This window comes from Amblyraja radiata, chromosome 2 (genome assembly GCF_010909765.2).
Source record: "Amblyraja radiata isolate CabotCenter1 chromosome 2, sAmbRad1.1.pri, whole genome shotgun sequence".
Lineage (NCBI taxonomy): Eukaryota > Metazoa > Chordata > Chondrichthyes > Rajiformes > Rajidae > Amblyraja > Amblyraja radiata.
Window position 1 is genome coordinate 139,234,891 of NC_045957.1, and position 26,821 is coordinate 139,261,711.

General features: G+C 44.0%; 1 protein-coding gene across 17 annotated transcripts in view; it reads right to left on the reverse strand.

Annotated features, from left to right (window-relative positions):
• The window catches only part of fhod3 (formin homology 2 domain containing 3), a 637,022-nt gene that overhangs the window by 563,309 nt on the left and 46,892 nt on the right, over positions 1 to 26,821 (reverse strand). For all 17 annotated transcript variants that reach the window (XM_033016429.1, XM_033016409.1, XM_033016394.1 and 14 more), the window contains exon 2: positions 24,930 to 25,036. In XM_033016429.1, coding sequence (XP_032872320.1) covers positions 24,930 to 25,036 — 107 coding nt within the window. The remainder of the gene's footprint in view (positions 1 to 24,929; positions 25,037 to 26,821) is intronic.

Sequence of the window (26,821 nt, forward strand, 5' to 3'; positions counted from 1 at the left end):
GGTAATTAACCGTTTTAGAACTAGGTGTGAGGTGTGGAAAGATATGAAGTAGGTATATCCCTTTTTTTTCCTGTTCTGTTCTGTTTTTTCTTTTCTTTTTTCTTATATTTCTTTTTTTTTTGCTCTTCTTTTCTGGTCTTTTCTTTTTTTTCTACCTCTCTATGGGCTCTTTCTTTCTATCTATCCACAAATTACCAATTGTTAACTTTTGGGGCCTACATCACTACTTTCCTTAATCTCTTCTTTTTTCCTTGCGTTTATTATTTTTATATTGTTAAATTTAAAACAAGAAGATGTACACGAAATGTATTATGTTACATACCATGGTTTATACGACTCTACATTGCTTCTAATATAAAATATTAAAAAGTTTAAATTTTTTTTTTTTAATTCCTCTGCACTTAATATCCTGTAATATTGGTATGCAGTTAGACCCAATCATTGGTTTAGGTAGGGCAAACAAATTTGCAGGAAATTCTCAGGACAGACATCTGTGGTAAGAAAACCAAAATTACTGTTTCTGACCCAAGATTTTTCATTCAAATAAAGGGTCGTGGAGCCAAAACGATTACTCTTGCCACAAATGCTGGCTGCCCTATGGGGCATTACCAATAGCTTGAGATGATATGAGCATAAGGATTAACATCAGGATGAGATCTTGAAGCATATTCTTTTCCATGTTCCTACTAGAAGCAGCAACTGCAAGCTTAAAAACAGACTACAACGTTCCTTAAAGACTTCTATAATTTAGAGTGTGCTTTTCTCCTCCTGGCTTCACATGAAGATGTTCAACAGGACCCAACAGTCAATATGTGTCGGAAAGAACTGCAGAAGCTGGTTTAAATTGAAGATAGACAAAATGCTGGAGTAATTCAGCAGGATAGGCAGCAACCCTGGAGAGAAGGAATGGGTGAGGTTTTGGGTTGAGACCCTTCTTCAGACCCAAAATGTTACCCATTTCTTCTCTCCATAGATGCTGCCTGTCCTGCTGAGTTACTCCAGCATTTTGAGTCTATCTCCAACAATCAATATCCTTGTTACAATCAAGCAAAGATCAAATCAACACCATCTTTAAATAAACTCTTAGGGCCATTCAGGAACCAACAGATATTGACCTTTGCTTAAGTCAATCGTCAGTTAATGAAGTAGTGCCAGTAATGTTTGTGGAGTTTAGATGTTACATGGCTTGCTGCAGAGGATATGCAAACCTTTAACAGGAAAGGCCTTTTCTACACACCAAGTAAATATATAACTCTATTTGCGATGTTCTAAAGGAAATTTGATCTGAGCTTGCAGAATGACAAGTTTTGTTGTTTTCCTCAAGGTGGTGGTGTTAGAGAGATACGGAAAGTTGTTGTAACAGCCACAAGACTTTCATTCCCCGGTGGTTTATACACACAGGAAATGCTGATTACAACCCACATTGGTTGACAATTTATTGAGCAGGATTCTGTTGTAAAAACAGAAAAAAATGCAACTTAACTAGGCAACCCATTAAAAATATAAGATGAACGTTCAATAACAAATTGGAGTTGGATTACACACTCCAATTATAAATCCCGTCATTGAAGAGTGGCTAATGTTGTGCATCTATGTAAGAAGGGCTTAAAAGAAAAATACCTGGGAAATAGAAACCAGTGAGCCAAACGCCCGAGGTAGGAAAGTCCATAAGACATGAGCAAAATTGGGCCATTCAAACCATCTGGTCTACTTCGCAATTCAATCATGGCTGATCCCCTCTTAAACCCATTGTCCCACCTTCTCCCCATACCCTTTGTAGCCCTTCCTAATCAAGCACCTATCTACCCCAGTCTTAAAAATACCAAATGACTTGGCATCCACAGCCATCTGTGGCATGGAATTCCACAGATTCACCAAACTCTGGCAAAATACATTTCCTCCCCATCTCCAATTTGTAGGTATATTCTTTTATTTCGAGGCTGTGGTTCTAGAGATTCCCATTACTGGAAACATCCTTTCCACATCCACGTTATCAAGGTCTTTCATTATCAGTTATGTTTCAATGAGATCTCTCTCATCCTTCTAAACTCTGGTGAGTATAGGCCCAGAACCTTCAAATGCTCCTCATACATTGATCCAATCAACCGTGGGATTGTTCTCAATAACTTCCTCGGGACTCTCGTCAAAGCCAGCACATCCTTCCTCAAATATGGCACCAATATTGTTCACAATATTCTAAATGTAGCCTCACCAGTGCCTGATAAAGCCTCAGCATTACATCCTTGCTTTGATATTCTAGTCCCCTCAAAATGAATGCTAACATTGCATTTGCTTTCCTTACTGCTAACTCAACCTGCAAAATAACCTTTTGGGAATCCTGTACCTGCATTCAAGTCACTTTGCACCACCGATTTCCGAATCCTCTCCCCATTTAGAAAGTAGTGAACACCTTTCTTCCTGCTACTAAAGTGCATGACCACACATATTTCTGTACTGTATTCTACTTGCCACTCTTGGCCCACTCTCCCAATTAGTCCAAATCCTTCTGCAGCCTCTATGTCCTCAACACCACACGATAAATAACGGGCTCATCACTGACCCCTGTGGAACAATAGTCACTGGCATCCAACCAGAAAAGGGCCATTTATGCTCACTCTTTGCTTTCTTGCAGTCAGCCAATCTTCTATCCAAGCTAGTGCCTTGCTTTTAATACCATTGACTCATCTTGCATGTGGTGCCTTAAAGGCTATCAGATAGTCACCGAGGGGAAGAAAGTCACTGGGGACAAGTGTGAGGGATCGGATTTACATTCATCTGGAATAAAACGACTCAAATAGGTAAGATTTTGCACTTGGGAGATATTGTCTCAAAGTCAGGAGAGTCAGTAGATGTTGTTTACTTAGATTTTCAGAAAGCCTATGATAGGCAGTGAAAAAAGCAAATAGTATGCTAGCATTCATAGCAAAAGGATAAGCTTTTCCCACTGAGAGTAGGGAAGATTTCAACAAGGGGACATGACTTGAGAATTAAGGGACAGAAGTTTAGGGGTAACATGAGGGGGAACTTCTTTACTCAGAGAGTGGTAGCTGTGTGGAATGAGCTTCCAGTGAAGGTGGTGGAGGCAGGTTCGTTTTTATAATTTAAAAATAAATTGGATAGTTATATGGACGGGAAAGGAATGGAGGGTTATGGTCTGAGCGCAGGTATATGGGACTAGGGGACTAGGGGACTAGGGGAGAATACGTGTTCGGCACGGACTAGAAGGGTCGAGATGGCCTGTTTCCGTGCTGTAATTGTTATATGTTATATGATTATATGGTTATATGATTTGAGTATAGGAGCAGGGAGGTTCTACTGCAGTTGTACAGGGTCTTGGTGAGACCACACCTGGAGTATTGCGTACAGTTTTGGTCTCCTAGTCTGAGGAAAGGCATTCTTGCCATAGAGGGAGTACATAGAAGGTTCACCAGACTGATTCCTGGGATGGCAGGACTTTCATATGACGAAAGACTGAACAGACTCGGCTTGAACTCGCTAGAATTTAGAAGATTGAGGGAGGATCTTACAAAACTTACAAAATTCTTAAGGGGTTGGACAGGCTCGATGCAGGAAGATTGTTCCCGATGTTGGGGAAATCCAGAACAAGGGGTCACAGTTTAAGGATAAGGGTGAAATCTTTTAGGACCGAGATGAGAAAAACATTTTTCACACAGAGAGTGGTGAATCTGTGGAATTCTCTGCCACAGAAGGTAGTTGAGGCCAGTTCATTGGCTATATTTATGAGGGAGTTAGATGTGGCCCTTGTGGCTAAAGGTATCAGGGGGTATGGAGAGAAGGCAGGTACAGGATACTGAGTTGGATGATCAGCCATGATCATATTGAATGGGGGTGCGGGCTCGAAGGGCCGATTGGCCTACTCCTGCACCTATTTTCTATGTTTCTATAAGGTGCCACACATTAGGCTGCTTAGGAAGATGAGAGCCCATGGTATCATAGGGCAGATATTAGCATGGACAGCAGGTTGGCTGGATGGCAGAAGACAAAGAGTGGCAATAAATGGGGCTTTTTCTGGTTGGCTGCCAGTGACTAGCGGAATTCTGCAGGGTGCTGGGGCCGCTACTCTTCACGTTGTATGTTAAGGATTTGGACAAGGGGATTGAAGGTATTGTGGCAAAGTTTGCGGATGATACGGAAATAGGTGGAGGGGCAGGTAGTGTAAAGAAAGCAGGGACTCTGCAGAAGGACTTGGACCAGTTGGGAGAGTCGGCAGAGAAGTGGCAGATGGAATATGGTGTAGCAAAGTGTGGAGTCATGCATTTTGGTAGTAGGAATAAAGGTGCAGACTATTTTCAAAATGGGGTGAGAATCCAGAAATCAGAGGTGCAAAGGGACTTGGGAGTGCTGGTGCAGGATTCCCAAAAAGTTAATCTGCAAGTCGAATCGGTGGTAAAGAAAGCAAACTCAATGTTAGCATTTATTGCTAGAGGGCTTGTATTCAAAAACAGGAATGTAATGTTGAGGCTCTACAAGGCACTGGTAAGGCTGCATTTGGTATATTGTGAGAAATTTTGGATACCATATCTGAGGAAGGGTGTGCTGGCTCTGGAGTGGGTCCAAGAGGTTTGCAAGAATGATCGCAGGAATGAGTAGGTTAATCTATGATGAGCGTTTGTCAGCACTGGGCCTGTACTCGCTGGAGTTTAGAAGAATGAGGGGGGACCTAATTGAAACGTACAGAATAGTGAAAGGCTTGGATACAGAATAGTTAAGGGCTTGGATAGAGTGGATGTGGAGAGGATGTTTCCACTAGTGGGAGAGTCTAGGACTAGATGTCATAGCCTGAGAATTAAAGTACGTTCTTTTAGGAAGGAGAGGAGGACAATTTCCTTTGGGTAGAGGGTGGTGAATCTATGGAGTTCTTTGCCACAGGAGGCTGTGGAGGCATCATATATTTAAGGCAGAATATAGATAGATTTTTGATTAGTACAGGTATCAGAGGTTATGGGAAGAAGGCAGGAGAATGGGGTTACGAGGGAGAGATAGATCGGCCATGATCAAATAGTGGAATAGACTTGATCGGCCGAATGGCCTAATTCTATTCCTATTCCTTACGAGTCTTACCACCAGAGGGCGCCGCACGATGGCAGCCTCGCCAACAGTCTGGCTGACTTTTCTTCTTTTTTTTGTTATTTTTAAGTGGGTTTTAAAAGTTTGTTTTAATGTTCTCTGATTTGTTTTATGTGATGGGTAGGGGAGGAGGTCGGGGGAAACTCAATCTCTAACCATGCTGGAGATGCGATGAAATCCCCCCAATGTGGGAGCTGTTGCAGGACAAAGGGGAAGGGATTGAACTTTTTTTCGCCTTCCATCACAGTGAGGAATGTGGAGGAGTCACTGTGGCGGATGTTTATGTTAAAATGTATTTTGTGTTATGATTCTTTTTATTGGTATGACTGTTTAAAATGGCAAATGAAATTCCTCGTATGTTGCAAAACATACTTGGCTAATAAAGTATTATTGTGATTGTGAATGATGACCTAAATTTGATTGTTTTTGTTCAAACCAAGTTTGACAAGGGCTGTGCCATAGGCATCGTCTATGTGGACTTCTTTAATGCCTTTGATAAGATTCTGTATGGTTGGTCACTATTGAAGGTTAGACTGCATGGGATCCAGTGAAAGTTAGATGCAGAGTGCACTTCATGGTCGGAAGCAGAGGATAGGGGAGCGGAAAATAATTTTACGACTGGAGACATGCGACTAGTGATGTATCTCAGGGATCAATGTTGGGCCAATTGCTGTTTGTCATCCATGCCAACAATTTGAATGACAATGTACAAAGCATGATCAATGATTATTTTGATCCACATTACTGATAGCACATCAAAATTAAATACCATATAACAAAACCATATAACAATTACAGCACAGAAACAGGCCATCTCGACCCTTCTAGTCCGTGCCGAACACATAATCTCCCATAGTCCCATATACCTGCACTCAGACCATAACCCTCCATTCCTTTCCCATCCATATAACTATCCAATTTATTTTTAAATGATAAAAACGAACCTGCCTCCACCACCTTCACTGGAAGCTCATTCCACACAGCTACCACTCTCTGAGTAAAGAAGTTCCCCCTCATGTTACCCCTAAACTTCAGTCCCTTAATTCTCAAGTCATGTCCCCTTGTTTGAATCTTCCCTACTCTCAGTGGGAAAAGCTTTTCCACGTCAACTCTGTCTATCCCTCTCATCATTTTAAAAACCTCTATCAAGTCCCCCCTTAACCTTCTGCGCTCCAAAGAATAAAGACCTAACTTGTTCAACCTTTCTCTGTAACTTAGTTGCTAAAACCCAGGCAACATTCTAGTAAATCTCCTCTGTACTCTCTCTATTTTGTTGACATCCTTCCTATAATTAGGCGACCAAAATTGTACACCATACTCCAGAATTGGCCTCACCAATGCCTTGTACAATTTTAACATTACATCCCAACTTCTATACTCAATAGAAATAGTTTTTACTTGCCGTCGTATTCCTTCTTTAAACCTGCAAAATTAAATTATTCAATTCAATTATTTGTGGAATTAGCTTCCGAAAGTAAAAGGAATCTTCCTTCACACTTTTACAGGCAATGAAAAACTGCATTAAAAAACCCCCATCTCCATCATCTCAATTTTCCAACTCCAAAAAGGTCCATCTAATCCTTCCTTTAGTCTTTTTATTGATTCAGCATGGAAACAGGTCCTTCTGCTCACCATACATTAGTTCCACCCTACACACCAGGGACAATTTACAGAAGCCAATTAACCTACAAACCTGCAAGTCTTTGGAATGTGGGAGGCAATCGGAGCACCCAGAGAAAATCCACAGCATCACAGGGAGAACGTACAAACTCCATACAGAGAGGACCCATAGTCAGGTTGGAACCCAGGTTTCTGATGCTGCAATTCAGCAACTCTACCGCTGCACTACGATGCTATCATCAGAGTGCAAAAGCCCTCAGCCCGTGAATCACTTAGCAAAATCCATATCACAAACTGCAATGTTATGAGGAAGATTCTTGATCACTGAAATGGCCAGGCGTGAATAGATTTTATACTAGTGGCTGGAGAAAAGGAGCTCGAAGACAATTACATTAAAACTTTGGTAAGAAGCCAAAAATTGCTTTTGGAGTCCAGGTGCGCACTCAGTCTCGCACAATCGCAAGGGGACTGTTACTCTATTTCTTCCCCACAACGTTGCTGGAGTACAAAAGGCCAGCATTCCATTCGCCTTCCCATCTGTGCATAAACATCTGGCATTTTATGTCCCAGCATTCCCAAATCCTTCTATACATTTGCAGCAATGAGCTTTCTCAAAACATATAAATCTCTTTCATTGCTCTTCCTAAAGTGAATAATCAACACAGTTTTAAATTCACAGGCTGCCGCTAGCACAGCAAGATAAGGATGTTGCACAGGGTTAAAAAATAAACCAGGAACACAGGAGCTTCCTTGTTTGCCAGGAGTTCCATCTGGTGGTCTTCACCATGGCAATGACCCCTGCCCCCTTCCTTCAACAGGGCAAGGATGAATTCCAGTGCAGCCAATGCACGTAGCCCACTTGATAATAGGCGATTACTGAAAACGCTTAACTAATCACCTCTCAGAAGCACTGACAGACAGCAGCTTATGTCTGGCATAAAAACAAAAATAAACTAGAGCACTTATACCCTCTCACACCAATTCCACAGAGTAAAAGAAAGGTAACCTAACCAGTCCTGGTGAAAATAGATCACATTTCTCATGAACTGGAAAGGAACTCATCTTCCAAATGCCATGCAAGACAGGTAATAACAAAACAAATGTTGGAAGGAGCTGCAGATGCTGGTTTACACCAAAGATAAACACAAAATGCTGGAGTAACTCAGCGGGCCAAGCAACATCTATGGAAACAAGGAATAGGTGACATTTCGGGTCGGGACCAGTCTTCAGACCGAGACCAATTACAAAGCCAACTGATAGTTGTAGACCTGCATACATAAGCTGAACTCCTATTCCTGCTTCAACACAAATTAAATATTCAACACTCAGTGCTCACTAGTGACATTTAACCTATGAGTATTCACCATTTTCCGTGCAGTTGTTGGCTTGTCTCCCATTCAAGGTCAGCAGAGGAGCTGCAGGTGAAGGAGGGAGCGGCCTATCGGGGAGCAGCTTCATTAAGGGAAGTGCCTCGTGAGAAAAGTGCGAGTCTTTGGCTCGAGAGTCTTTGGCGAAGAGGCTGAGGGAGGAGATTATGCCAAAAGTTGGGGATGGTGAGACACAGTGAAGATATGACAGGTAAGCTGATTCAGTGTGCTGCTTGCAGGTGTGGGGGGGGGGGGGGGGTCTGGGACACTGATGGTGCCTCTGGCTGCTACAACTGCAAAAGGAGTGTCCAGGTTCCACTCCTGATGGACCGTGTTGGGGCACTGGAGAGGCAACTGGATGATGTCAGGATCAACCGGGAAAACGAGAATTTCCTGGACAGGACCTACAGCGAGATCGTTACACTGAAGATACCGGAAGAGAGAAGGTGGGTGACGAGGAGGAAGGGAAGGAAGCTTGGAGTACAGGAGATGTACCACTTGAAAACAGGTTCACCCTCTTGTAACCTGTCAGGACAGAAGACACTGCCATTCCGAGTGGTGGACAGGTCTGCAAGACAAAACGTGGCGCTGAAGCAAAGCCGAAGAGACAGACGTCAGGCAGAGCCGTGTTGGCGGGAACTCCATCATGAGAGGCACAGGCTGGGGTTTCTGCGGCAACTGGCGGGATTCAAGGATGGTGTGTTGCCTCCCTGGTACCAGGATCCAGGACGTCACGGACCTATTGCATGGCATCCTCAAGGGTGAAGGTGAGCAGCCGGAAGTGGTAGTGCAGGTCGGTACAAATGGCGTCAGGAAGAAGAGGAAAGAGATTCTGCAGCGTGACTTCACAGAGCTTGTATAAAGGCTGAAAAGCAGGACCTCCAGGGTGGTTATCTCCTGTTTGCTTCCAATTCTTGGTGCTGGTGAGAGCAGGAGCAGGGAGATAGGGGATCTGAATGTGTGGCTGAGGAGCTGGTGCAGGGAGCAGGGATTTAGATTCTTGGACCACTGGGATCTGTTTTGGGGTAAGGGTGAATTGTACAAAAGGGATGGGTTGCACCTTAACAGGCGGGGAACCAGCATTCCGGCAGGCAGGTTTGCCACTGCTACATGGGTTGGTTTAAACTAAATAGTGGGGGGGTGGGGGGAGGAGACAAATTGGAAATACAAGGATGGAATTAGAGGGAAAGAAAAGTTAAGAAAGACACCAGAATTATCGGGACAGAAAGCTCACGAAGGGATAGGATTGTATGGCCAAGTCAAACAGGAATCAATGTAAAAGGTGAGGTGAGTAATGGATTAAAAGCATTGTATATGAATGCACAAAGTATAAGAAGTAAAGTGGATGAGCTTGAGGCTTAGTTAGAGATTGGTAGATATGACATTGTGGGGATTACAGAGACGTGGCTGCAGGAGGATCGGGCCTGGGAGCTGAATATTCAGGGTTATACGTCCTATAGAAAGGACAGGCAGGTGGGCAGAGGAGGGGGGGTAGCTCTGTTGGTGAGGGATGAAATTCAGTCCCTTGCGAGGGGTGACATAGGGACTGACGATGAATAGTTGCTGTGGATAGAATTGAGGAATTGTAACGGTAAGAAGATACTAATGGGAGTATCTACAGGCCTCCAAACAGTAGCCTGGATATAGGGTGCAAGTTGAAGCAGGAGTTAAAATTGGCATGTAATAAAGGCAATGCCACTGTGGTTATGGGAGATTTCAATATGCAGGTAGACTGGGAAAATGAGGTTGGTGCAGCACCCCAGGAAAGGGAGTTTGTAGAGTGCCTCCAAGATGGATTCTGAGAGCAGCTTGTAATGGAGCCTACCAGAGATAAGGTAATTCTGGATTCGGAGATGTCCTCATTCTTCGGGGAATGGGGGTTCCCATCTTTTACTACAGATGACTCTCACCAGGGTCTCTTCTATACCCCGTGACTCTGCTCTCACTCCCCATCCCCCTCACTCGTAACAAGGGCAGAGTCCCCCTTGTCCTCACCTTCCACCCTACCAGCCGTCACATACAACAAATAATCCTCCGACATTTTCGCCATCTCCAACGTGATCCCACCACTCGCCACATCTTCCCATCTCCTCCCCTGCCTGCTTTCCGCAGAGACCGCTCCATCTGTAACTCCCTGGTCAATTTGTCCCTTCCCACCTGTACCACCCCCTCTCTGGGCACTTTCCCTTGCAAATGCTACACTTGTTGCTTTACCTCCCCCCTTGATTCCATTCAAGGACCCACCCATCCAGGTGCAGCAGAGGTTCACCTGCACCTCCTCCAACCTCATCTATTGCATCTGCTGCTCTAGGTATCAGCTGCTCTACATCGGTGAGACCAAGCGTAGGCTTGGGGATCGCTTCGCCGAACACCTCTGCTCAGTTCACAATAACCAACCTGATCACCCGGTGGCTCAGCACTTCAACTCCCCCTCCCATTCCGAATCCGACCTTTCTGTCCTGGGCCTCCTCCATGGCCAGAGTGTAGACCATCGTAAATTGGAGGAGCAGCACCTCATTTTGCGCATGGGCAGTTTGCACCCCAGCGGTATGAACATTGGGACTTCTCTAATTTAAGGTAGTCCCTATTTTCTCCTCCCCTTCCCAACTCTTCCCTCAGCCCACTGGCTTCCATCTCTTCCTGCCCCCCCCCCCCCCCCCCCCCCCACCCCACCCTCACATCGGTCTGAAGAAGTGTTTTGACTCAAAACATTGCCTGTTTCCTTTGCTCCATTGATGTTGCCTCTCCCGCTGAGTTTCTCCAGCATTTCTGTCTACTCTGGATTTAGTGGCGTCTAATGAACCAGATTTAATAAGGGAACTCAAGGTAAAGGACTTTATGGTAGTGACCATAATATGATACGCTTTAATCTGCAATTTGAGAGGGAGAAGGTTAAATCAGAAGTGTCAGTGTTGCAGTTGAACAAAGGCGACTATGAAGGCATGAGACCGGAACTGGCCAAGGTTGACTGGAAAGGGATCCTAGCAGGAATGACGGTGGAACAGCAATGGCAGGAATTTCTGGGCATAATCCAGAAGATGCAGGATCACTTCATTCCAAAGAGGAAGAAAGATTTTAAGAGGAGTAAGAGGCAACTGTGGCGGACAAGGAAAGTTAGGGATGGAATAAAACTCAAAGAAAGGTGTATATCATGGCAAAGACTAGCGGGAAGCCAGAGGATTGGGAAACTTTCAAAGGACATCAGAAGTAACAAGAAGGGCAATACATGGTGAAAAGATGAAGTACGAGGGTAAGGTGGCCAAGAATATAAAGAAGGACAGTAAAAGCTTCTGTAGGTATGTTAAGAGTAAAAGATTAGTAAAGACAAATGTGGGTCCCTTGCAGGCAGAAACAGGTGAAATTATTATGGGGAACATGGAAATGGCAGGAGAGCTGAACAAGTACTTTGGTTCTGATTTCACTAAGGAAGACACAAACAATCTCCCAGATGTACTAGAGGAAAGATGATCTAGGGAGACAGGAACTGAAAGAAATTTGCATGAGGTGAGAAATAGTATTGGGTAGACTGATGGGACAGAAGGCTGATAAATCCCCAGGGCCTGATGGTCTGCATCCCAGGGCACTCAAGGAGGTGGCTCTAGAAATCATGGACGCATTGGTGATCATTTTCCAATGTTCTATAGATTCAGGATCAGTTCCTGTGGATTGGAGGGTAGCTAATGTTATCCCACTTTTCAAGAAAGGAGCGAGAGTGAAAACAGGGAATTATAGACCAGTTAGCCTGACAGCGGTGGTGGGGAAGATGCTGGAGTCAATTATTAATGAAGTAATAATGTTGCATTTGGATAGCAGTAAAAGAATTGGCCCAAGTCAGCATGGATTTATGGAGGGGAAATCCTGCTTGACTAATATTCTAGAATTTTTTGAGAATGTGACAAGTAAAATGGATGAAGGAGAGCCAGTGGATGTAGTGTACCTGGACTTTCAGAAAGCCTTTGATAAGGTCCCACACAGGAGATTAGTGGGCAAAATTAGAGCACATGGTATTGGGGGTAGGGTATTGACACCGATAGAGAATTGGTTGGCAGACAGGAAACATAGAGTAGGAATAAACGGGTCCATGTCACAATGGCAGGCAGTGCCGAGTGGAGTGCCGCAAGGCTCGGTGTTGGGGCCGCAACTGTTTACCATATATATTAATGATTTGGAAGAGGGAATTAGGAGCAACACTAGCAGGTTTGCAGATGACACAAAGCTGGGTGTGAGCTGTGAAGAGGGTGTTAGGAGGTTGCAGGGTGACCTGGACAGGTTGAGTGAGTGGGCAGATGCGTGGCAGATGCAATATAATATAGATAAACGTGAGGTTATCCACTTTGGCGGCAAAAACAAGGAGGCAGATTATTATCTCAATGGGGATAGGTTAGGTAAGGGGGAGGTGCAGCGAGATCTGGGCGTCCTTGTACACCGGTCACTGAAAGTTGGCTTACAGGTACAGCAGGCAGTGAAGAAAGCTAATGGAATGTTGGCCTTCATAACAAGAGGATTTCAGTATAGGAGTAATGAGGTTCTTCTGCTGTTGTATAGTCCTCTGGTGAGACCACATCTAGAGTATTGTGTAGAGTTTTGGTCTCCTAATGTGAGGAAGGACATCCTTGTGATTGAGGCAGTGCAGCGTAGGTTCACGAGATTGATCCCTGGGATGGCGGGACTGTCATACGAGGAAAGATTGAAAAGACTAGGCTTGTATTCCTTTAGAAGGATGAGGGGGTTCTTATAGAAACATATAAAATAATAAAAGGACTGAACAAGCTAGATGTAGGAAAAATGTTCCAAATGTTGGGCGAGTCCTGAACCAGGGGCCACAGTCTTAGAATAAAGAGGAGGTCATTTAAGACTGAGGTGAGAAAAATCTTTTTCACCCAGACAGTTGTTAATTTGTGAAATTCTCTGCCACAGAGGTCAGTGGAGGCTAAATCACTGGGTGAATTTAAAAGAGAGTTAGTTAGAGCTATTGGGGCGAGCAGAATCAAGGGGTAAGGGGAGAAGGCAGGCACAGGTTACTGATTGTGGATGATCTGCCATGATCACACTGAATGGCTGTGCTGGCTTGAAGGGCCGAATGGCTTCCTCCTGCACCTATTTTTCTATGTTTCCAAATGCTTGGTTATCTTGAGCCAGATTATAATTGAGAACTGTCATGTCTCACTCACATCCTCTTCAGGTCAGGCAGCATCTGTGGAGGAATAGACTGATGACATTTCAGGTCGGGATCCCGTTGTTTGAAGTAGGGTCCCGACCAGAAATATCATCAGTCCATTCCTTCCACAGATGAACCCACTGCAGCACTCTCCTTCAATGCCCAAGATTCCAGCATCTGCTTTTTTCATCACCCATATCCTCTTCCACTGTCCCCCACTCTTCCATATTTTGCGACTGCTTCCAGCTCCTCGTCAAGTTGGTACTGCAAGAAGCAAAGCACATTTGACTGTTCATAAGTTCAGAAGCTGCAGGAGCAGAATTCGGCCCATCGAGTCTACTCCGCCATTCGATCATGGCTGATCTTTCCCTCTCAACCACATTCTCCTGCCCTCTCTCCATAGCCTGACACCCATACTAATCAAGAATCTCAACCTTAAAAATATCAAGTGACTTGGCCTCCACATCTCCCAACATCCCACACTCAACATATCATAAAAGAACCACCAGTACTTCTCTTTTGAACCTGCAGCTGACAACAATTGAATTAGCAATAAGATACTGCAGATGCTGGTTTACACAAAAGACAAAATGCTGGAGTAACTCGAAGGGGAGCTGCAAGAGATGTATTTCCACCCCAAGATGAGCATTTTAACATAGAAACATAGAAACATAGAAAATAGGTGCAGGAGTAGGCCATTTGGCCTTTCGAGACTGCACCGCCATTCAATATGATCATGGCTGATCAACCAACTCAGTATCCTGTACCTGCCTTCTCTCCATACCCCCTGATCCCTTTAGCCACAAGGGCCACATCTAACTCCCTCTTAAATATAACCAATGAACTGGCCTCAACTACCTTCTGTGGTAGAGAATTCCACAGATTCACCACTCTCTGTGTAAAAATTGGTTTTCTCATCTCGGTCCTAAAAGACTTCCCTCTTATCCTTAAACTGTGACCCCTTGTTCTCGACATCCCCAACATCGGGAATAATCTTCCTGCATCTAGCCTGTCCAACCCCTTAAGAATTTTGTACGTTTCTATAAGAATTCTTCAATTCCCTCATCTGAATCATTGATATACAATGTGATGAGTAGCGGCCCCAGCACCGACCCCTGCGGAACACCGCTAGTCACTGGAAGCCAAACAGTAAAAGCCCCCTTTATTGCCACTCTTTACCTTCTGCCATCCAGCTAACCTGTTATTGACATTTACTGACCTAGAGAGCAAAGTCATTTGTTCTGGCACCAATTTGATGATCGATCTCCCTCCAAGACTCATCATTATCCATAATTCATCCAACATTGGCGAAGTCATTGGAGAATTTAAAGATAGAGTTGGAACTGTGCCCAGCTACACCTTCATGGGAATAGAGTGAGTGGAGCAGGGGACTGAGCACACAGCCTTGAGATACTCCTGCGCCAATGTTATTGAGGAGGAAATGTTGCTTTCAATTCGTACCAATTGTGTTGTGTTTGGTTGATGAGGAGGTAGAGGACCCAGTTTCAAAGAGATGCAGAGATCCAGGTCCTCAGAGCTTGGTAGCAATTTTGGAGAAGAATGCCGAGCTGTAGCTTTGCAAACGACAGCCTGATGCAAGTGTTTTTTTGTTCAGGTGCTTCGGTGCAGAGTGGAGAGCAGGCGAGATTGCATCCTCCATTGATCCATTGGTGGTGGAACATAAACTGTATCTGTCCAGGTTCTTGTGACGACATGAGTTGATAGGCACCATGACCAACCTCTCAGGGAACTTCATCACCACAGGCATTAGTGCTACTGGTCGGTAGATATTGAGGCATGTTACCTTACTCATCTTGGGCACTGATATAATTGATGCTCTTTGAAGGCAGATGGAACCCTAGACCTCAGTAATGAGAGGTTGAAGATGTCTGCAAAAACTCCTGCCAATTGGACAGTGCAGGGCTCAAAAACACGACCTGGTACACCATCAGGTCCAGATGCTTTCCAAGGATTCGCCCTCCTGAAGGATCTCCTGACATCAGCTTTGGTGACTGAGATTGCAATACCTTCAGGGGCTATGGGGGCTCCTCTGAGAAGGTACATCAGTGTCCTCTGGATGATCTGAGGATGTTTCCACTAGTGGGAGAGTCTAGGACTAGAGGTCATAGCCTCGGAATTAAAGGACGTTCCTTTAGGAAGGAGACAGAGGAATTTCTTTAATCAGAGGGTGGTGAATCTGTAGAATTCTTTGCCTTAAATATATCCATTGACTTGGCCTCCACAGTCTTCTGTGGCAGAGATAGATAGATTCTTGGTTATTACGGGTGTCAGAGGTTATGGGGAGAAGGCAGGAGAATGGGGTTAGGAGGGAGATAGATCAGCCATGATTGAATGTCATAGACTTGATGGGCCGAATGGCCCAATTCTGCTCCTATCACGTGATCTTATGATCTCTCTACCAATGCCTTTGGAGAGTGCATTGAGCTTGTGCATCAGCGATGTCTCGCTGTCACTTGAGCTGCCATTTTGTTTGGCCTTCTATGAAGGGTTTTTTCTTCTAGGAAGAGTTTTGGCAGGTAGTTCCCTGCCAAAACTACCAAATATCCATCTCATCCTACAGTTTAGAGTGAAAGTCCCTTATAGCCATCTTGATGACATTGTTGACCTCTTTTATCAACTTGCATTGTCTGACTTGCTTGCCCTAAATCTGGTCCTCAGAAGATTGCAGACCTCCTGGTTTATCCAAGGTTTCTGGCTGGGGAACACTCAGATGGGCTTGATGGGAGCACAGTCTTCAACACATGTCCTTATGGTGTCAGTAACAACCATGGTGTATTCATTCAGGTCCGTTGCCGAGTCCTTGAACATCAGCCAACTCCAAGTATGCCTGGAGTCATTCCTCTGCCTTCCCTGACCAGCTCTGTGCAGTCCTCACTGCTGGGACTGCACTTGTCAGTCATTGCCTATATGCAGGCAGAAGTACAGCCAGGTGGTCAGATTTCCCAAAGTGATGGCAAGGGGTGGAACAATAGGAATCTTTGATGGTGGAATAGCAGTGGTCATACAGATTCATAAGCTGAATACAAGTTCAAAAAAGTATCCCACCCCAAAACATTGCATATCCATGTTTACCAGAGATGCTGCCTGACCCACTGAGTTATGTCAACACAGTCTTTTTTTTTTCTAAACCGGCATCTGCTTTTCCTTGTGTATCCAGTCGAGTACGTATTTCAAATGAGCTTTATGTGACGTATAAAGATATTTTGAAATCCTGGCAGAACACTGTAAAGGAGACAGAATGGCACCCACAAATGTACCCCATGCGTTCATACATTGGCAAGAAACTATGCGTTGATGTCTATAGGTTAGAAGTGATTGGATGGTTTGCACAAAAGGGAATTGCCCCGTTTTAGTAATTCTCTTCGCTTTCCTAGTCAGCACAAATGTTGCTGAAGAATAGCTTATTCTGTGACAAAGGCCAGTTTCTGTATTGGCAACAGCAAGGATACTGATCATTGTATCACTACCACCTATAAACTGCTTGTGTTTTAAAAAAGCAGCCTAGACTTGGTACTTGATCATCAACATTTAAAATATGTGCAAAAATAAATTTGTTGAGGGTATTAAATAGCTACTGGAATCAAATTGGAATATTTTTTGCCCACCCCCCACAAAACATGAATACATTGCAAAAGAATGTTTTATCAAAGACCATCTGAAGATTACCATCTCTCCAACACAAACCATCATTTCCATGGAAATAATCAGATATTTTTAAGGGCCTTTACAAAGTGCTTTGCACCTATCACGATTTCTGAAGAGTGATCAAGATCTAGAGTACACATTCCCATCCATTACATTGTTCTGAAGATAATCACAATGCTGGAGTAACTCAGCAGGACAGGCAACATCGCTGGATAGAAGGAATGGGTGATGTTTCGGGTCGAGATCCTTCTTCATTCCTTCTATCTAGAGCTGCCATCTGTCCTGCTGTTACTAGAGCATCTCCTGTCTATCTTCGGTGTAAACCAGCATCTGCAATTCCTTCCAACACATTACATTGTACTACTCACCTGCCCAAAGTGCTGCCAAATGCCTTAATAAAATGTCACTGGCTTGAAGTAATCATTTTAGAAATGATCTTTACCACAGCTAATAACTAGACATCAGCAATAAAGCACCCAAGCAGACTACCAACATAATCATCCTCACAAAGAGAAGATACCATCACCAGTACCTACATTGGTCAAGTTTCATCACATTTCTCTGTCAATTGGTTTTGAAAATTAATCGGTCCCTTTTAATATGATCGCCCCTTCAGCAAAATGCTCGCAGCTCAAAAACCTAACATTTTTGATGGAGAAAAGAGAGTTTTCGGTGCGACTGGATACAAGACACCCATAGTTCACCAAATGCCCATGTCCCTGTCTCCCTTAATGCCCCTGTCCCACTTAGGAAACCTGAATGGAAACCTCTGGAGACTTTGCCCCCACCCAAGGTTTCCATGCGGTTCCCGGAGGTTGCAGGTGGTTGCCGGAGGTTGCAGGTAGGGAGACTGACAAAAACCTCCGGGAACCTCCAGGAACTGCACGGAAACCTTGGGTGGGGCACAAAGTCTCCAGAGGTTTCCGTTCAGGTTTCCAAAGTGGGACAGGGGCATAACAGTCCCACTTCACAAAAGGTCTCAGCCTACAAGTGCTGTACTTCACCTCTGCTCAATACAGAGGCTGTGCATCAGTGAATGAAGTCTGGCAGACTGCCACAGTTGAGGATCGTTTACAGGGTGAACAATTCAACACATGAATAATTTGGTTAAAGGCTAGTCGACTTAGCATCACAAACAATGACATCTTATTTTATCTCCTGGTGTTTCCAAGTACCATCTATGACCCTGATGCTTTCAAAGACATGCCCAATTGGCACAGGTTTTTCTTGGGAACTGGAAGCAACATTTCCTTGAAGCAGATGTTGAAGAAAGAGCTTGATGTCAGAGAAGACAGTGTCCAGTTGAATGGCACACGATTCTGGAACCAATCAGGATCTCTATCAGCTCGATACTTTCCAAATGTTAGCCTTGTGGAAGCAGATCGGATTTCTGCCACCAAGATTTAGGTCATAGGACCAGTGGGCTATGAAGGGACATGCCTTTCTGGAGTTTTGTTTACCTGTTCACAATGGACATAAAAATATTAAGTTCATCTAGTTGAAGCATTGTTTGTTAGAGTTTGGTCTGGAGCCCAACATTGTATTCAGCTACTGCCACAGTCACCTGACAATCACTTGATTGAAGAGTCCATATCTTAGTTTAGTTTAGAGATGGAGCACAGAAACAGGCCCTTCGGCACACCAAGTCCACACCAACCATCAAACCCTGCACATTAACACTACCCTCCACACTCTAGGGACAATTAAAGTTTATACCAAGTCACTTTACACTTATACCAAGCCAATTTACCTACAAACCTGCACTTGAGAGGAAAGCAAACATCTCGGAGAAAATCCACGTGGTGAACATACAAACTCCGTACAGACAGCACCCATAGTCGGGATTGAACCCGGGTCTCTGGCACTTCAAGCGCTGTAAGGCAGCAAAGTCTACCGCTGCCCCCACCATGCTACAGCTAGTTTTGGAACTCTCTTGGTATCCCCATTTGCTGTACGGTGTGTATATTAGGCCATCATGTACAGTACAAGGCCATCCTGCTTGATACCCTCAGATCTGGACTGTAGCACAGAGCAAATGTCCCTGATCATCCATCAATTCTGATGGTAATCAACCAGAATTGTCTTAGTTGGAAAACACCCATCAACACTTTTCTCAATGAAATACAATGAAATTATCTGTCCAGCTCTTTCAAAATTGGGATGAAATTGGTTTTAAAATATCTTCAATTTTGAGATGATTATATTCCAAAGGGCTAGCTGCAAACTGATATGGCAGGCCTCGATCCCAGATGTAATCTTCAACTCTCAACCCAGCCTTCCCGTAGAAAGTAAATCTCCTCCGACACCTCTCAACTTGAAGGGATCCAACATTAGTTGCGCATTCAGATGGAAGTTAATTATTGCTGGTGGCACTTTTTCTAGATGGACAGGTGCTTGTCCTTCCTCCTCGTTATCTCAAGATCTACTTCAGGTCAGTCAAACAAAGAACAGGAAGTTTATTTTGTGAAATTGTAAAAGTCAAATTGAATTTATATCTAAGGTGACATATCGTCAACATTTTTTTTCAAGATTAGACATGCGAAATACAAACATTGATAGAATGGAAACTTCCTTGTGATCAAATTGTAGAGATTGTATTTTCAAATTAACATGCCTTGAATCTTCCAACGGCTGGGAACTGGAGTGGCAAGGTCGGTTTTGCAGTGCTTGTTTTCTGCATCAGAATTTTATGTTTATATCAGTGAAGAAAGCGAATGGTATGTTAGCATTCATAGCAAAAGGATTTGAGTATAAGAGCAGGGAGGTTCTAATGCAGTTGTACAAGGTCTCGGTGAGACCACACCTGGAGTATTGCGTACAGTTTTGGTCTCCAAATCTGAGGAAGGACATTCTTGCCAAAGAGGGAGTATAGAGAAGGTTCGCCAGACTGATTCCTGGGATGGCAGGACTTTCATATGAAGACAGAATGGATAGACTCGGCTTGTACTCGCTAGAATTTAGAAGATTGAGGGGGGGATCTTATAGAAACTTATAAAATTCTTAAGGGGTTGGACAGCCTAGATGCAGGAAGATTATTCCCGATGATGGGGAAGTCCAGAACAAGGGGTCACAGTTTAAGGATAAAGGGGAATTCTTTTAGGACCGAAATGAGAAAAACATTTTTCACACAGAGAGTGGCGAATCTGTGGAATTCTCTGTCACAGAAGGTAGTTGAGGCCAGTTCATTGGCTATATTTAAGAGGGAGTTAGATGTGGCCCTTGTGGCTAAAGGGATCAGGGGGTATGGAGAGAAGGCAGGTACAGGATACTGAGTTGGATGATCAGCCATGATCATATTGAATGGCGGTGCAGGCTAGAAGGGCCGAATGGCCTACTCCTGCACCTATTTTCTATGTTTCTATGACCATAAATAATTTAACTAACGGCTAACACACCTTGTTAGTAAATAACATGTGAACCGTATAGAAGCAGATGAAATATAACCAGTGGAAAGGGTAGAGTGTATGGGAACACCCTAAAGCAATTCCATTCTTAGACATGCATTCATTGGACTATGCAGCAGACAGCCTTCAGGAAAGGGAAAAAGAAACAAAAACAATAGGATTCCAACTAATCCACTTCCTCAATTATTAAACTGAGAGACACAAGTACATTGCCACCTTGTTCGCTCAGTATCAAGGGATGCTGGATAGAAGGAGAGAAGTTATTAAGGCAAGTTTACGGGTCAAGGCAATAGGCTGTTTTCATTAAAAGGGTGAAAACCGAGAGTCTGTAATTTGCAATGTCATCAGGCTCCCTAATCAGCTATAAAATATTACAAAAAGGAAGTCAGTACAAACTCACACCTGAATTACAACTTCCTTTAGTATTTCTTTTACATTTGATTGAAAAAGCATTTAACCGCTGATTTCAAAGTTCCATGTTTCCATTTTCCCACAGGAGGTGGTGCAGGCAGTGGGCACACTACCAAACAAGCTGCTGGAGTAACCCAACACCAAGATACTGTATGCCCAGTGTCCTTAAATAATCTACACCAAATTGTACTGTATACTACAGATATCTTGCTCTTGTGGTCTTAAAAAGTTAATTGGAAAAAGATTCACTGCCTCATAAATTTGGGAACCTTATAAATTCAATACCTGCAGCTAGTTTTGGACTCCATCCCATTCCTGTGCATCCAGATGGCAGACCATCTTTAAAGCATTAGGAGAATGGAACAGAAGAGAGTAACCCAATGTTCTTGGGGAAGCAACCTCAATCGTCAATGCCTCTCAAATCCTCACAGCCAACCTCACACTTCCCTCGGGAAGAGCCAACGCAACTCAGCCTCCTTGCCAAATCACTCGTGGAATGGTGACTAATTTAAGGAGTAACGATAGATGGGTCTTGCTGCCTAAATGACCATTGCAGGAAGTAGAGCACATGGTGGACTCCAAATGGGCTTTATTGCACTCATTCCCACAGTCAATTAACCTGGCAAAGCTCGTGGCCCAGTTTCAAGTATAACTAGTGGAAAAAACGGAGCAAAATAACAGATGGCAACTGGAATTGCATCCTCGAAAGCCGCCAATATTTGTAGGGCATAAAATTACAGCATATAATCTTACCCAAGTTTTGTTTGTTCTTGGGAATAGTTAACTCAAATCCATAAAATGTCAGAAACAGGAAGGTAGCTATGATTATACTGCGCACATTCCCCTTGATCTCTTTTCAGGCATTTTCATCTGTTGCAGTGTTCTCTAGCCAGAAGGGTGCATAGCTGATCGACTCCCATCGACAATTCCATGGCAGAGGACAGGACTTAACCAGTTCTGACTCACCATTTGAAGGGGCAAAATGTTACCCTTTTCCCTAAGCCAAGTGTGAAATCAATTAAACCAAACCATCAAAGCAGCAATTTCTGGAATGGAGTTTTTCTCTACAATATCACTGAAAGATGTAATGGCCCACCAATTGACTACTTTCTTGTGGAGTGCCATTAACCATACTGCACAGAGAAAGTGAAAGTGCACGGTTGAACACACTTCGTGGGGGACGAGGGGGAAATATTTAATAGGATCCCGAGGGTCATCGTTTCCACGGCTAATACATGGAACGAGCTCCCAGAAGAGGTTGTTGAGGCAGATATTAAAATTTAAAAACTACTTGGACAGGTATGTGGATAGGAAAGGTTTAGAAGGATTTAGGCCAAATGGGACTAGATGGCATCTTGATCAGCATGGGCGAGTTTGGCTGAGTGACCTGTTCCCACACTGTACAACTATGACACTTGTGGTATGGCATCAATGACAATCAAAAATGAGTTTTAAAGGTCTTTAACTAGCGCAACATCCAGCATCAGCCAACTGGGCATCTCAGTAGAAAATAAAATCTGGATTTAAGTTTATTCTGTTGGCATAGCTTCAGAAATTTCAGCATTTCTCCAAGACTCAGTGTTAAACAGAACCTGAAGAGTAATGACTTGAAAAGCCACAAACTAATACTGGAAGGATGCATTATACTGTGTCACACTTCCCTGACAAGAACAGATACGATACAATCTCCCAGTGGAAACAACATTAACACAAGTGGTGTCCATCCTATGACCCTGCAGTACCTTATTTATATCAAATTGCTTTCATCATAAGGCAAAAAAGGTGGAATCAGTGAGGAGAGAGAGAGAGAGAGAGGGAGAGGGAGAGGGAGAGAGAGAGAGAGGGGGGGGGGAGAGGGAGAGAGAGTGGGAGGGGGAGGGGGGGGGGGGGGGGGGGAGGAGGTGGAGGGGGGGGGGGAGGGGGAGGGGGAGGGGGAGGGGGAGGGGGAGGGGGAGGGGGGAGGGGGAGGGGGGAGGGGGGAGGGGGAGGAGGGGGAGGGGGGGAGGGGGGGGAGGGGGGGAGGGGGAGGGAGAGGGAGAGGGAGAGGGAGAGGGAGAGGGAGAGGGAGAGGGAGAGGGAGAGGGAGAGGGAGAGGGAGAGGGAGAGGGAGAGGGAGAGGGAGAGGGAGAGGGAGAGAGAGAGGGAGAGGGAGAGGGAGAGGGAGAGGGAGAGGGAGAGGGAGAGGGAGAGGGAGAGGGAGAGGGAGAGGGAGGGGGAGGGGGAGTGAGTGAGGGAGAGAGGGAGGGCGTGTGAGAGGGAGAGAGGGAGAGAGGGAGAGAGAGTGAGAGTGAGAGAGAGGGAGAGAGAGAGAGCAATTAACTTAGAATTAGCATGAATGGGTAATTGAAGGCTGGTGTGGACTTGGACTTAAGTATCTGTCTCCATGCTGTATCTTTCAATCAAATGATGGCGTGTGCCATCAGTACATAGCAAATGTACTCTTGTATAAGAATATTCGTGTAAAAGAAAAAAGAAAAAAGGCAGCCTTGCTTCTACAAGTATTCAAATTGAAAGTTTGAAAAAACCCCACCAAATTCAGTCAGAGGTGGGCATTCTCCTTAAAAATTCTTGTTTGAACGAAGAACGGAGTTCGTCAAATGTGAAAACACTTCTGACTCCAATAACTCTAAGGGGCTGGTCAAGCTGCATTTGGAGTATTGCGAGTTATTTTGGGCACCATATCTGAGGAAGGATGTGCTGGCCCTGGAGAGGGTCCAGAGGAGGTTTACAAGAATGATCCCAGGAATGAGTGGGTTAACATATGATGAGTGTTTGACAGCACTGGGCCTGTACTCGCTGGGGCTTAGAAGAATGAGGGGGGACTTCATTGAAAAGTGCAGAATCGTGAAATTATCCAAGTCTTTATCCAAGTGGATGCAGAGAAGATGTTTCCACTAGTGGGAGAGTCTAGGACTAGAGGTCATAGCCTCAGAATTAAAGAACTTTCCTTTAGGAAGGTGATGACAAGGAATTGTTTTAGTCAGATGGTTGTGAATCTGTGGCATTCTTTGCTACAGAATGCCACAGAATGTTAATGGATATTTTTATAGTAGAGATAGACTCATGTTTAGTATGGGTGTCAAGGGGTAAGGGGAGAAGGCAGGAGAATGGGGTTAGGTGGGAGAGATAGATCAGCCATGAATAGAAACATAGAAAATAGGTGCAGGAGGAGGCCATTCGGCCCTTCGAGCCAGCACCACCATTCATTGTGATCATGACTGATCATCCCCAATCAATAACCCGTGCCTGCCTTTTCCCCATATCCCTTGATTCCACGAGCCCCTAGAGCTCTATCTAACTCTCTCTTAAATCCATCCAGTGATTTGGCCTCCACTGCCCTTTGTGGAAGGGAATTCCACAAATTTACAACTCTCTGGGTGAAACAGTTTTTTCTCACCTCATTCGTAAATGGCCTCCCCTTTATTCTAAGACTGTTGCCCCTGGTTCTGGACTCGCCCAACATTGGGAACATTTTTCCTGCATCTAGCTTGTCCAGTCCATTTATAATTTTAGATGTTTCCATAAGATACCCACTCATCCTTCTAATTTCCAGTGAATAAAAGCCTAGTCTCTTCAATCCTTCCTCATATGACAGTCCCGCCATCGCAGGGATCAATCTTGTGAACCTACGCTGCACTGCCTCAATCACAAGGATGTCCTTCCTCAAATTAGATTGAATGGCGGAGTAGACTTGCTGGGCCGAATGGCCTAAATCTGCTCCTATTACTTATGACATAATGTGTGAATTGGAGATAAAACCCCAGATATGACAACTGCTCAAATTCATAAGGTCTTAGGGTCATAAGTGATTCTCCTCATCTCCTTCCTAAAATAACACCTTTTAATTCAGAGGCTATGACTTCTAATCCTAGACTCTCCCACTAGTGGAAACATCCTCTCCACATTCACTCTATCCAAGCCTTTCTCTATTAATTGGATGTATCTCTGCATTACCTTTGTTATTATTGTTCTTACTATTTAACAGGCCAAAAATTCTCATTGAAAAAGTTACCTATTGATGGCATTTCGACTGTACATCACTCAGGCCTGTTCAGCATGGTGGCGCAGACTACCCAGTGTTTACGGTCAGTGGACATAATAATGAAATGTTCGACAGTTTATATTTAGGGCAGGCTCAAGATGCAACGTCTCAAAGTTGATTGTATTGTTCAAATGGTATTGTAATTGGACAAAACATGAAACCATTTGTCTTACCCTGGATCATCCAAGAAGCCTTCCAATTCATCTTTCTGTTCAGCCAGGTTAGACTCCAGATCCAGGTAGGTGCCATTGGGAGACAGCTGCAACGCACAATCATCAAGCTGCAATAAAAACAAATGTTGACCTGTTATCAACGGAGTATATGGAAATTAGCCCAACCCGCAGCAAGTGAAGTAGTAACTCGCCAACATCCACCATGTACATTTTATCCATTTCTTAATTCCATAGCTATTTACTAATCCAATAGCAGTTCTCGGCACACAATCCATTTATTTGTTAATTCGCTGGTATTAGAACCAAGATAGTCAATGTTAACCTTCAGGTACATGCATTGGGCATTTTACATCTAGGGGAAGGAAGAAAGTCGCCTAATTATAGGAAGGACGTCAACAAAATAGAGAGAGTACAGAGGAGATTTACTAGAATGTTGCCTGGGTTTCAGCAACTAAGTTACAGAGAAAGGTTGAACAAGTTAGGGCTTTATTCTTTGGAGCGCAGAAGGTTAAAGGGGGACTTGATAGAGGTCTTTAAAATGATGAGAGGGATAGACAGAGTTGACGTGGATAAGCTTTTCCCACTGAGAGTAGGGAAGATTCAAACAAGGGGACATGACTTGAGAATTAAGGGACTGAAGTTTAGGGGTAACATGAGGGGGAACTTCTTTACTCAGAGAGTGGTGGCTGTGTGGAATGAGCTTCCAGTGAAGGTGGTGGAGGCAAGTTCGTTTTTATCATTTAAAAATAAATTGGATAGTTATATGGACGGGAAAGGAATGGAGGGTTATGGTCTGAGCGCAGGTATATGGGACTAGGGGAGAATACGTGTTCGGCACGGACTAGAAGGGTCGAGATGGCCTGTTTCCGTGCTGTAATTGTTATATGGAAAGGAGATCATCTTCATTTCAAATAAGACACATTAATATATAACATATAACAATTACAGCACGGAAACAGGCCATCTCGGCCCTTCAAGTCCGTGCCGAACGCTTTTTTTCCCCCATCTACCTGCACTCAGATCATAATCATTCCTTTCTCATCCATATACCTATCCAATTTATTTTTAAATGATAAAATCGAACCTGCCTCCACCACTTCCACTGGAAGCTCATTCCACACAGCTACCACTCTCTGAGTAAAGAAGTTCCCCCTAATGTTACCCCATAAACATCTGTCCCTTAATTCTCAAGTCATGTCCTCTTGTTTGAATCTTCCCTGCTCTCAATGGGAAAAGCTTATTGACATTGTCTCAAATCAAAAAATAATAATTAATTAGCATCCTTTCACTTTGACCAACTCTACACGTTTGCATGCAGAGAAGGATTTAAAAAGTTGGCTGAAAAACATTGAAGGATGAATTCCGGCAATGTTGGTCGAACTGCAACAGTGAAACTAAATCCATGATTAAATTAAGCAAACGTGATACTATAATAACAGGAGAGAGGAAGCTTGATTTTAGCCTGGAGCACCAAATCACCATCCTTAGAGGAAAGACATGCCAGTGTTTACAATGGGATACTAAATTAAGAAATTGGAAGTTCGAGAGGGCAGGGGCAAGTCTGGATGTACAATACAATTTATTTGTCATTTGGACCCCTTGCAAGTCAGAAGCACAGATGCTTAAAGTTTCTGCAAGATACGGACAAAGATAGCCCATATAACTAACCATTGGGGATGCTAAGAACAGGGTGAAATTGTGAGCAAAAAGGAGAAAATATCCCTGCAGTTGAAAGAAAAATATCAAAAGTTAAAAGAATAGCAATTACAAAGGCAGTAGCTCTGCACAGTGGCTTAAACAAGTTTCATTGCAGATTATTTTTGAGACGCACAGTGGTGCTTTAAAACTATGCAAACCTCCCTGATTAAATGCTGCTGAGCAGAGAAATATGC